Raw genomic sequence first — 14,119 nt, 5'->3', positions numbered from 1 at the left:
TAATGAAACACACTGTTGTTTGTTTCCTCTGTTTAGCAAGCAGGATTCTGCCCAAGGTGTGAATATCCACTCTCTGTTTAACACATTTTTTGAAAGAACTTTTTTTCTACTCTAAAATTATGTATTCATTTGCTGTGGCAGGTATGTATGTGTGTGCACCGCTGTGGTCCTGACAAAAAGCAAGTGGCTCGTTTTACCTGTTGTCACATTCTATTAAAAATGAGGGGAAAAGTGGGGGGAGGGAGATGCTCAAAGAGAAAGTATTTACTCACGCTTCTGTTGAAAATTCCCTTACCAATCCTGTTTTGCAAACTAGCTTAAGGTTAAGTAGCAGCTACATGTTATTTTATTTCTGCTTTTCATGGTTTTGTACTGCAAATCATTTTTAAAGTTAGTTGTGCATGAATGATAAACATTTTGAAACAAAAATTTCTAATGCCCTTAAAAAAATAAATAGAATTCTCAACATAGTGGACAAAAGGGAAAAGAAAGGCTTCACCATAAAATTTTGTATTCTGCAAAATAATTTATTAACAGCCTAAAATATTGGGACAAAATTTCGTCAAGCTTTGATTCTACCAATCCAAGTGCTGAAAGTAAGAAAAACATGCATTTATGAAGACATTGACGAAGCAAAGTTAAAATGGCTGACCACAACTAGAAACAAAAAATTGGCTAGTATCAGGGCCATTGATACTGAAAAAAGCTATAAATAGAGGCTAGATATTAGAGATTTGACTTCATTCATTTTTTAAAACATACATAATGAGATGAGGAAATACTTATGAATATCTTTATCTGTAGACCATTTTAAAAATTGAAATTTAATATATGTTTATTAAAAGATGTCAGCAAAATATTATACTCTGAAAGAGTAACTTAATTGACTCATTTTAAATTGGAACTGTGTGTTTGGTCAACTGCTCAGAAGATACTAAATGTGCAGTACTGTTTTAACCTCCAACATTATTAATACTGTTTTTCGCAGGTGGAAGTAAAATTTTCAGCGAATAGTTTATTTTCTTAATGAATTTTTGTCAAATTTATATTATTTCTAATAATTTATATGTTGTATTAAGTTTTTATTTTGCTTGCAGGTTTGCATGGAAGGTAAATTATCTCAAAACACAGTGAAGCAAGAACTCAATCGTGGTAGGCGGGGGGCTGGAGATCTTATACCTTGGACTATTTCACAAGAGGTATCCAGTTTAAAACTTTATATGTTAAATGTTTTTATTGGTATGGAAAGCAAATTAATTTCACAAAATAAATAAATGAATGAATATTACTAAATAAATAAATACAGCTGAATCATTTGTTATCATTCAGATTTTAAGTAATGAAGCAAGCAGATTGTCCATGTGAGCTCTAGGTTTCCTAAAGTTTTGAGATGTGAATGAGTTTTATTTATATATTTATTTTTATATTAAAACTGCCAGTAATAGTTTATATTTTTTACTATAAAATAATAATATTTTTAAAATGTATTGGATGAAAGCATATGGTGTCCAAATCTACTCTTACAAAAACGGGGAGATGCAATTAATTGCAGCAAAATATTCAAGAAAAAAGAACTACAAAGAATATTCAGGGATATACTGACTCATGTTAATGCTGCACTTACAACAAACTGTGGAATTCTGTACACCAAGAGAAATCAATCTAGAATAAACTTCATTTTTTTTTGTTTTGTTTTGATTTGTTGTTGTTGTTATTAAAACTACTTGGGCACTGGATGTTATATGACTGATTAGATTGCAAGGGAATAATTTATTATATATCATTACATTTCAACCAATCAGCCAGTGTTTTTCAGTTGAAAGCAACTTAATAGATATATAAATGGATATTACAGTGCAAATAGCTGTCTTTTGGTAAAGTGAATCAGTTTGTACCCTCCCAGGATTGGCCACATGTGGCCTTTAAGCTAGAAATATTTTTAATCTAGCTTAGGAGATAGTAATATATAGAGTTTCCATGTAATGTACTATCAGATTTTTATTTTGGACTTAAAATATTTTCTGTGCTAAGCAGCATGGAGCTCAGCTGCATTATGTATTTCTAGAAATGTATATATAATTTCTAAAATGAACTATGTAAAATACTGCTCATTAAAGTCCTAAATATTCATGCAAGATTATATGCCTTTTTATTTATAAAAATGAATAGTAAGAAAAATTACAAACTAATAAAAAGTATATTAAAAATTTCAGTTCATTTTTGTTATCTGCCCTCCCCCCTCCCCACCAGTGTATTCATGAGGAAATGCACTGTATTGCCAAAATGATCTCAGGTATGCACAGCCTCACACTTCTCTCCAAATTCCAGTGGTCATTTTTCTGATCTTTTTGCATCGAGTACATTTTTTTCTTGTAATGAGTTGTAATGGGACTATGGAGTTTGATTACTGATAAAAATGAAAGGATTACTGAAATCATGCTATTCTCTGATTTCTTTAAGCAAAAAAAAAAAAAAAAAAAAAAAAAAAAAAATAATTGATGTACACAGGGAGAAGGTGCAAAAAGTGATAAAAGTATTTTTTTAAACTATGTTTTATTGCAGATGATTCTTATTTTTTTTAATTTTATTGATTGGTCACTTTTTATAGACTTCTTTGTTGCCACCTTTCATATATGAGCTTGGTGGAAAATCAATCGCCAGTGGCTGAAAACTTTTGGGGAGGGGATTGCAGGTAATCAGGAAAACCAAAATTTCTTTTCATAAGCTGCAAAAAGAGACCTCGAAAATGCTATGCCTAAGTAGTCCCTGTATATACTTTTGGGAAAGGTGTAAAAACTATTAGTACTATTCTGTTTTGAGGACCGTAAAAAAATTGCAGCGAAAATGTATGTGCAAAAGCGCCAAATCTAGCGTACGTGCTGATTTCAGATTGCGTAACTGTATTTCTATATTTCTTCAGACGCGATTGAAATACTAGTTTAATTTTTAAATTCTTTTTTGATATCCTATGGATTTAACAATTTGGGAATTGCCCATGACGAAAAGTCTGCAATAGAATTTTTTCAAAGAAAAGGCATCATTCATTATAAAATATTATGTTTGAACAACCAACGAAATGAAACTATGCTTCAGCAATAACTTGGTAGCGAAATAGCAATGCAGGCATCCATTCAGTTATATTTAGCAATCTTTATATAAATTATAATAATGATCTGAAATAGTTATTTACTCTTATACTTCCATTCAATCATGTGTAGCCTTTTTTATATAAATTATAATAATAAAAATGTATTATATGAAATTAACCTTTCATCTAAATTAAAAGATCAATCTTAGTTATTTACTATTATAACTTCCTTTCTTGCATTAGGGTTGCCGCAATTATTTTTGGCAGCACTGGCATCAACAATAGTTTGGCGATGTTTTACGGCCCTCAAAAACGAATGGTACCAAACTATTTAAGTATACTTGTCATGAATGAAACATTTATTTAAGGGAATATTATCAGATGACACAAAAAATATTGTGATAAATAGTTAATGATATGTGAAATTTATATACTTTTTCAACATGTGTGAAAAACGAGTTTTGATTTCATAAGTTTATTAAATTATTATTTATCTTTACAAATTTTTATTGCATGTTTAGTTTTCAGAAGAAGATTTTCCTGCTCTTGCTGGCGCTCGTATTGTTCGAATAGCTACTCATCCTGAATATCAGAGGGTAAATCTGCTTAACTGTTGTATAAATAAAAATTTAAAATGCAAACTTTGGGTATTTTTGTTGGACTTAATTGTAATATAATAATACAGTCAAAAGTCTTTAATCCGGACTCGTCGGGACTTCAGCGATTCCGGATTATCAGTTTTTCCAGATTATAGATTATCAGTTTAGATCTGGTAAGATGGCATGTAGAAATTATAAAATTAAAAACATGAAACCGTGATTTATGAAATAAAGAGCAATTATGATCTAAAGGGTATCAAAATTTACCAAAAAAAAAAAAAAAAGGGCTTAATATTTATTTGTTTACTTTATTAAACATTTCTTTCAACGCGTGCATGTGTAAAGCATACATTACTCATAGTCGAAATTAGAAAATTGCAACCAGAAAACTATTTGATGTGTATTCGTGATATTTATAATGACAGGGAATTTGATTTAAATCATATCAAAGACGGAGTACATCAAGATGAAATATTACATTTAGTAAGGAATTATAAGCCGAATAAACTAAAAACATCTGCCCTGAAGATAAGGATAGTGCTGACAGATCAACTTCCAGTTCACTACACCCCCCCTTCCCCGCAGAGCAATGTGAAATTGATAAACAGATTTCGGAATGGTTCGAGAAACAAACGATATGCCTTTATCCATTTTTTGCAGCAATTCCACTTTTTGTTTGCTGGACATCGCTTTGTAGATCCTTTGTCAGCTCTAGAATCGGAAATTCTTATTGACATAATCGAAAGTTCAAGCTTAGATCCTTTGGCAGCTATAGAATCGGAAATTCTTTTTGACATAATCGAAAGTTAAAGTTTACTTTTATAAAATTGCTCTAACAGCCTGCAAAAAATAATAAGCCGGATCCAATTAGAAAATTAAGGAATAACGCAATCTGCAACATTAATTGAAATAGATAATTAGATAATTTTAGCTTACCTTATACCATCCGTTATACATTAAATGTGCATGCGTAAACACATATGTGCATGCAATGCGTTTACGCATGCGCAGAAAGTTTGTAGCTTTTGAGGTCCGGATTATAGATCATTCTGGATTATGGACGCTCGGATTAAAGACTTTTGACTGTATTAATAATTTTAGAATATGTTCATTTTAAGAGAAAAAGAATAATTCTTATTAGTTTTTTTTGTTTATTGCTCCTATATGGTGATAATACAGCCTTTTTAAATTTATATATATATATATAACTGTTTCTTTTACTCAGTATTTTGATTTTTTGGGGTCTCCAAAGTTTATATTAAAGTATTATTTATATGAAGTAGATATTTATATATTTAAATTACTTAAAAGTATGTTACTAGCATAAAGCAAATTTCAGTGAAATTCAAATGTATATTTTGGAATGCTTGATGAATTTTTCTTCAACAGAAGTCTGCAAAAAGCAAATATAAAAATAAGGTTATAAATTTATTAAAGTGGCAGAGTAGGATTTTCATATTTAAGTTTTGAAGACTTTTGTCTGCTAGTAAATTTGCAGTTAATTCATGTTACTGATAATATAGAATGTAAGGAAAGTAATTGTCATTTTTTTTTTCAATTATTCACAGAGAATGGCCAAACCCATCAATCATTTAGCCATTTCATTCCAGATATCATTACCGAGGGTGCACCACAGCGGTTGAACCAATATAACATGCAAAGAATGTGGAAGATACACAGAAACAACCAATTCTTGTGCAGAATTTAATCCTAGGGTTTGGATTAAGTCTGCCACTACACCCAGGGAAACATTAAAATAAATATGAAGAGTCAAGCTATATTATAATATTTTAGAATAACTTTTAGGGGCAAAAGTATATAAAAATGCAACAATAGCCTATATATTTTTACCTTTTTCAAATTAGTCAACTTCAATTAACTGGAGTCTGTACTGAGGATGATATCCATGATTAACCAAAATTACTATTAATCTGATGGCAGTTGAAGTACACAGGAGAGAAGATTATTTAGAAATTTTAAATTCTTAAGTGTGTGCATGCATTTTCTTTCTCATTCTTCATGTTTATATTACTATTTTATTTTGATAGGAGTCTTGATCTTCTACTCTTGTTATATTTTCAAGATAAAGCAGTTTGCACTGGTTGTCAAAATAAAAGGATAATGAGAAAAACTATGCTTACTAAGTTAATGTAACTAATGCCCTATGCTGTAATTATTTATGTTAATTAAATACAGTTGAATGCAGAATTGCACTTCAGTTCATATGTTAGTGTTAAGAAATATGCAAATTCAGTGACTGACAATGTTGTGTGCAATCGACACTTGCAGGAATTCTGACCTGTAGTGTTGTTTAAAGTGAATGTGTTCTCTTAGAGTGATTAGCATTCAGTAGTTATGGCCCAAAGGCATCATTTAAGCAAAGGCCAAAAACGGCACATAATTGGTAGAATCAAGGAAGATCAAACACAAATGGAGGTTGTTCAAGATTTGAATATTATAATAATAAGTGTCATATTAAGAGTTTGGATTCACTTTTTAAGCACTAGATCAGTTGATAGACAGCCTGGTTAACTCATTCTGGCATGCTATCTTTTAAAGTCAGAATTTCAACAAAGAAATGATAGGCAATCTAATCAGGCCTAGAGGAATACACATGTAAAATTTTGTAAAAATATCACTTACTGTTTTACTTTTGTGGGTGTGCCAGAGGCAGGTTCACTGAATGAATGGAGCTTCGAAAAGAGTGTTGAATGAAGCGAGCATTGCTAGCAAGTGTGTAACAGAGTAAAAGATTTTGCCTGTGATTAAAAATCACTAGATTCTGATTATCGTAGCAAATTTAGCATTACCCAGAGGGCACCATGGGGGTTACAGCCGAAAACATCGTGGAGAAAACAGCGCAAGGCTGTTTTGCTACAAAAGAGCGTCGTCCAAAATAAAGAGGTTAAAAAACTTCGCAGTTTAAAAATATCGTGGTAAAAAATAAAGTATCTACAAATCATTGCATGACAATAACATCTCAGACATGCTTTTTTCAGGCTTTAATAATTGTAAATGGATATTTCCATAATGACTTGTGAGCGCAAGATGGAAAGAAGGATAATTTTTACTTTCATATTTTTATTAACTAATAATTTTTTTCTTTTAAAGCAAGAAGGAAATTTAAGCATAGAAAATTAAGGCAACTTATAGCACTTAATAGAATTTTAAACTGCTTAGTTAGCTAACAAAGGTCATTAATAAATCATTTTTCATAAAAAATTTACTGGTAATTTTTCATTAGAAGTATAATCTAAAAAAGTTTAGAAAAAGGAAGCTACCTAACTGCATGACCTTATCTATAAAAAATTGCTAATTATGAGATTATTTTCTTCACTTTTGTCAATCTAATACTCTTATATTGAAAATTATTTCTTGTTCTGCTTCAGTTTATTCTCAAGTATTAAGTTTCCTTCTTACGTTTTCAGCAAAAAGTTATTAGTTAATAAAAAATATGAAAGTAAAAATTATCTTTCTTTCCATCTCACACTCACAAATTATTATGGGAATATCCATTTACAATTATTAAAGCCTGAAAAAAGCAGGTCTGCGATGTTATCATCCTGCCATGATTCGTTGATACTTTATTTTTTACCATGATATTTTTGACGACGATGTTTTTAACCGCTTGCCTGATTATCCCGAGTTATCCCAGTTTCGTACATACTGCAGTTAATTATTATCCCGAGAAAACTCGGGCAAAGCAGAATTTGTCAGTACGATTTGTTTTATCATGGTTTTACTCAGTCTGGAGGAAATGGAAAGAAATATTCAGCTTTTATTAGCAGTTCGCCAAGTTTTGTTGTTTTCGTGATTCTTTTGGCGTGACTGGTCAACCGTTTTCCCTATTGTCTAGTATACGTCGGCTTGTGAATTAGTAATGTATAAAGAATGAAAGTTGCGTTGAAAAAAGTAAAATAATGGCGATGATGCAAGATAGCGAAAGCGATGATTTTTCAGATAGTGATTATAATCTCAACTCATTTTCCAGATGTTATTCCTTCTACTGAAAAAAAATCAAATCCAATGAGACAGTGTTCTCTGTGTTCCCGTAAAAGAGATTCCAGAGGTAAGCCAGTAAGAAAAGAGACTAACCAGTGTAAAGAATGTCAGGTATCACTTTGTGTTGTCCCTTGTTTCAAAAATTCTCATATAATGACTAATATTTAATTTTTTTATTTGCCTGAGATAACTCGGGATAGTAAACTAATATTAAAACTAAATGCTTTTACACCTGTAAAAAATTAAAAATTCAACTCAAAACCTATATATTTTGTTTTGTTTCATTTCCTTGTATTTAATAATAAAATTAAAAAATGTGATGATTTTTTGCAATTTTTTTCAAAAAAATGTGTAAGGGAAGCGGTTAAACTGCGAAGTTTTTGAAGCGCTTTATTTTCGGTGACGATATTTTGTACCACGATGTTTTAGAACTGCGATGTTTTGTAGCACGACGTTTTCACCCGCGATGTTATCGGCGGGCACCCCATGGGGAGGCCTGTTACTCTACCCAACCCCCCAAAAAAGTATCTCTCTGATTTCCATATTGGATTCCTTATCTGAAAGCAATTATTTACCATTTTCAGCACTTCTGAAATGGTCAGCCCTCTTCAATATAAGATATATATATATATATATATATTTTCTTAATAGTAGATATATATATATATATATATATATATATATATATATATATCTACTATTAAGAAAATATAAACTATAAAATACAATTTATTAAACACTCGCAACTTAAAACCAAGAAAACTTCTTTCAATGAAAGCGAGAGAAAAAAAGAGAACTGCTGTAGTGAAAAACAAAGAGCTAACTGATAAAACTACCCCTGACCTTCAGAAAATCACCCCAACAATTTCTTAGTTTATAACCCCCTAAAATACAAAACAAATGACAAACAGGAACTGAAACACAGTTGTGCAGCCACCTTTCTATTATGAATCGGCTTACCGAAGAAAGTTCTGCAGTGAAACAGCGACTCAGTTGTTGGTCTGGTATTTCAGTGATTCCACTCTGGATACATTAGATGTATGGATTTTTTGTGTAGTGTTGCCTTATAATATTAATAAAGAAGGTTAAAAGAAACCTATAAAGCCTTTTCATTCAATTTTTCTGTGTGTACTGAGGGAATTTTTTGGGTGTGTCGAAAAGTGTTAAAGGCGATCAAGAGCAACAATTGCATCAGAAGACTGTTTTCTATCCTTGTCGGCTTGAAGAAACCACAAAACAACACAAAACTACACGAGATTTGGTTTTAGACCTTCAGGTGCCACAGGAACTCGAATTAGCTGTTTTGCTTCTGCATGAAGGCTTAACGAAGTTGGACTCTGTGTGAGAAAACCAATTGTTTGTGCTCCGTTCACTTCAGCTTCCAGAGACGCCTGTTTAAATTGGTGCCATTGTCATGTTCAGTGGAGCCAAGACCCGAATATTATTTACTGATGAGTCCAGATGCAATCTGAACAGTGACTCTAGACATATTTTGTTCAGAAGAGAGGAAGGAACTTGCCTAACTTTATCTGTGAAAATTTCATTTCCATGACTGCAGTTTAATAGTTTGGGGAGGCTTCATGACAAATGGCTTCTTGAGTTGCATATCTTTCAAGGTGGTTCTGTAACCACCCAGACATGTGTGGCCAAAGTATTGGAATCCTAAGTTTAAGAGTTTAATTTTAATTACCAGTGTACTTTTAGCCAATGATTTAACAATATATTTCAGATTATATACAATTGAATTATATAGTGTGGATAAAAACAGCTGCCAAATACCAGGGCATCATATGCTATTATTGTTATCCCAGGCACTTTTCTCCTTCTTTATTTTGATGTTGTATGTAATATAATTAAATGAATGTTCTGTATAGTATTTTGTGTAATATAATAATATTCTGTAGTTGCATACAAATTACATTTGAAGTTGAGGCTACATTTAAGGCCAAATAATTTTTCCTATAAATTCATAGAAAAAATAGGAAGACTCATATCGGACAAATAACTGCATCATGATCACGAAAATAGAAATCATACTGATTTATATACTTAGTATAATTTCTAATATGAATAAAATTCAAATTTATGGTAACTGTGGTTGATATAAAAGTTATTAATACTCACAGAAATACATAGTTGTACTATAATTCAAACTACCGATTCTGTTTCCCTCTTTGTGATTCTGGGGAAGAAATTAACAGAGACCACCTGCTCCGATGTAGGGCTCTTTATGGTCTTACAGAAGAATTAAGGTACTGGGAGGCAAGAGCGTGCTTTAAGCAAGCACTTTGGTCTTTTTGTTCTTAGTTTTATTGTTTGTAACCTTTGATTATAAGATTTTAGTTCTTTGTAACTTTTTCTGTAGCTATTTCGGGAAGGTGTTGGACTATAATTCAAACTGAAGTGATTTTGTTGTAAGTTTTTGGCAGAAATCTTGTGCTACAGTTTTTTTAAAGCTTTTGATAACTGTGAGAATAATTTTTATTTTATTTTTATTTATTTATTTATTTATTTTTGTTTTGTTTATTCATAGCTTATTCAAATCAGTTACTTCAATGATCTTTGCTCCAGATTTGATAAAATTTTATCTTTCACTTAATTTTGAAGCTGTCGTGGTTTTTTTTACATGTTCAGAGTTTGATTACTCAGTTTCTTGTAAAACATCTTGACCCTTAAATTCCAGAAAATTACTGAACGTGAGTTTTTGTTCTTGGGAATTCATGACACGTTCAGAATGACCATGTTCAGAATCAGGTTTCCAATAAAGGTCTTTTCCAATAGCAAGTCACCTGTTGGAATAGAATGAGCTTCTGTGGTAGCCATGGAATTAACTACCATAGAAGCTCATTTCATTTTCATTTTAACATTAATGACTCCTTTAATTCCCCCCCCCCCCACAGAGATATGTGTAGTGGGGAAGCACTTTTGTACATCCCAGCAACTTTTATTGTTTTGGGTGCAGCGATTGTGATTGCATGCAAGACACTGGTGCGTTTCCAAAAGTTCTTTGCTATCAGTTTATATGCTGTTGTCTAACTGCATTCAAACATGCAAAAAATGTCAGATGCATGTAATATGCTTTCAATGTTTTGATTACTACTTGATCCATCAGCTAAAGTTGACAGATGATGAAAGGGGGGAGGGGGAATTTCATTTTTAGGTAAAAATTTCAAAATCCGAGAGCATGGCTAGGAACATTATTGACAATTAACATCATCTTTAAAGTTAATTTTTAAAATTAAACTTCCATATAAAATGATAACTAAACCAGTTTTTAAGACAAAAAATTTATCAAAAATGCTAAAAAACTTCCAGGCTATTACTGTGTTCAGCAGTTTATTGTGAAATGATAGAAAGTCGTTCTGAATATTTATGGTATACCATAATTTAATAATATACATGTTACTGCTTTTTATGTGAGAAATCTGTCATTTTTCACTTTGTATAGCTGTATTTTTCTAGTGATATTGGCATTTCTGAAATAATTGCAGACTTAGTTTGTAAATTCAAATTTTTTTTTTTCGATGACTTTTTTTGTAAAATCAAATTTTTTGGGAAATAGTATGATGTGCTTTTCTTATCTTTTTTAATTTCTTGTTTGGTAACAAAATTACTACTATAACTAATATATATATATATATATATATATATATATATATATATACATATATATATATATATATATATAGGTAACTACGATAAATGCCCCCCCTCCCCCTAAAAAATAGAGAGAGAAAGAAAAGAAAAGAAGGGAAAAAACTAAAGAAAGTCATTTGTGTTCATAAGATTATGTACATAAAGAATATGTGGGAGAAGAAAAAAGTGAATTTGAAATAGTGTTCTAAAGAATAAAAGATAAAAGAAAGAGCATATATGATTTGAATATAAATGTTAATAAATCTGTAAATGAATAGTATTTCTGATTTTTTTTGGTAGGAGGAGGTAAGAATAAAGTAATGTAAAATTCTTTTAAAAACTAGGCACATATTATTTTAAAAATTGATTTGTTTTGTAAAGATATTATCTGATGTTCAGTGTAATAATTTAATATAATGTTGAAGCTTTCAGGTGTTAATGACTTGATTTCAGATATGATCACCTTTATGTATACATTATGTTTACAAAAATCTTCCCCAGCCTATATTTTCAGAACCATTGATTGTAGATGTATACTTTCAGTTAAAAAATGTTTTAAATAATGCAAAGATTCGTGTTTTCATATTTTTAAATTTAAAATAATAATAATAAATTATATTTTTTAAAATATGAAATGTAACTTTTTACACTTTTCCTCCGATCCCTATATTTATAATTAGGAAAACTTTGTACCCGTTATAAAAAACAAAATACAAAATGTTTGACTCGTAGACAAAAAAAATTGATGAAGATATTTTATTTCAAAATTTGCAACATTTAATGGTATCTTGAATTTGCATTTGAGGGGTCAGTTAATAAATAAATTGGAATAATTGGAGGTTGATTCCCACTTAAATTCCGTTCAGTAAGTGATTTACTACTTTCTTTATTTATAATTTTGTTAAATTTATGTGCCAAAACTATTTTTACAAAGGCAATTTATGAATTTCTAAAGTTTAAAAATATGTTATTGATATTCTCGTGAAGCTTTATTATTTTAGAATCATATTCTGATAACCACAAAAAAATTTATTAAATACAAATATTTTTCATTTTTAGTTAATGCAAATATTGTTACAATTTGGCTATGTGCCAATACTGAAGCTTGCTGCTGTTTTCTAGAACACAAATTCTGTAAGATTACATAAATGAGATCTTTGTTCTAAAGGAAAGAAAAAAAGTATATTGATCAATGTTTTTCACTGTAATCTGCATACAAATCCTCATCATGTAATCTTTTAATACAAGGAATCTTTTTCTAAATGACACAACACATTACCTTTTTTTTTTTTTTAATAATACCTAAAATGTAAGTATAGGTACCGCAGAGGCATGTGAAATGTTAAATTGTATGTTTTTTACAAAATGGATATCTTTCTATTTAAAAGTGCCAGAACTTGAATCATTGCATTATTTAAAACATTTTTATTACTGGAAGTATATATCTACGACCAATGATTGAAAAATCAAGACTGTGTAAGGACTTTCAGAGACAGAGTGTATAATTGGATGTAGGAATTAAATAAAATGTACGTAACTGAACTATCTAATTTTAGTAAATTGGCATAATTTTCAAATTTATTAATCAAACAGAGATCTGCTATGCATAAGGAATTTTATATAAAGTATAGCAGAAAATTCTACTCATTCTAAAAATGTCATGGGGGAAAAACGCATTTCTATTCAAATTTCCTGTAGAATTTTCCTAAAGACTATGCAAATTATTGAAATAAAATACTTAAAATTTTTCCTTGGTAAACTGAGATTATGGAGTAGTTATAATTTTAATTGATTGTAGTTTTGTAGACATAATATGAGAAATGAAAAAGTTTGTTCTGATAAATAATCAATCATTTGTAATAATAACATGTATACAAATACATAACAGTATCTTTAAATTTCAGAAAGGCTATGGCTTGCAAGCCCTGAAATTGCTACAAGAATTTTATGAAGGAAAACATGTTTCTCATTCTGTTGCTCCTGTAAGCATGACTCCAAAGCTTGTAGAAAATGATGCTGAAATAATCGAAAATGCTCTAGAAGAAAGATTAGAACCCCGAACTTCATTGCCACCATTACTTTTTGAACTTAATCAGTTAAATCCAGATATTTTGGATTATATTGGTGTATCGTATGGCTTATCTAATGATCTGTTGAGGTAAACTGATTCACTAGTATTTATTTTTTTTTCCTAGTAATAATATCATGAAATATTAGCTTTTGTTCTGTTCTGTGTTAATACATGTTGCCAATTTTTGAGGCTGGTAAAATAATGGCCACTGTATTAACGAATTGTATGTTTCATGGCTATAATAAAAAACGGATTATTCTGAATGCTATGCGTAATGTGTACAGGGCAGTCATAAAAAGAATCTTCCCCAATTTTTGAATCTGTAGTGGCCTATCCACTCAATCAATCAAAGTGAAATTTCATCAATTGTTATTTGAAGGCATATGCTTAAAATTGTAATGATTTAAAACATTAGAGCTGTCATGGTTAAAGGTTACATTGAAAACATTTTGAAATTTTCGAATGACCACTTTTTCGTGCACGAATGGATTGGTGCATTGAAAAAGTATAAATAGTGTTGCAACAATATGTACACTGCTCAAAAAAAAAAAAAAAAAAAAGGGACAGTCCTATATCTCCCGATCTACTGGGCCGATTGACAAAATTCAAATTGCGTTCTTCATGTCTCGAAAGCGCAACTTAGGATATATATTAGATTTATATATAGCACTATTCTAACATAGGTATTTTGACACAAAATCGGACTTTTTTCTGAAATAACAT

At 30.3% G+C, this 14,119-nt stretch overlaps 1 protein-coding gene across 1 annotated transcript in view; it reads left to right on the top strand.

Moving 5' to 3' along the window:
* l(1)G0020 (RNA cytidine acetyltransferase l(1)G0020) overlaps positions 1-14,119 on the top strand; it is an 86,464-nt gene that overhangs the window by 60,307 nt on the left and 12,038 nt on the right. The window contains exons 11-13 of the mRNA XM_085826926.1: positions 1,098-1,199; positions 3,610-3,684; positions 13,230-13,483. Of these exons, the coding sequence (XP_085683052.1) occupies positions 1,098-1,199; positions 3,610-3,684; positions 13,230-13,483 (431 nt within the window). The remainder of the gene's footprint in view (positions 1-1,097; positions 1,200-3,609; positions 3,685-13,229; positions 13,484-14,119) is intronic.

Source organism: Stegodyphus dumicola, chromosome 11, assembly GCF_044657685.1.
Source record: "Stegodyphus dumicola isolate Sdum_Otavi_A_Nest chromosome 11, ASM4465768v1".
NCBI lineage: Eukaryota > Metazoa > Arthropoda > Arachnida > Araneae > Eresidae > Stegodyphus > Stegodyphus dumicola.
Note: the sequence above shows the minus strand (reverse complement) of the source record. Positions and strands in the feature narration are given on the sequence as shown.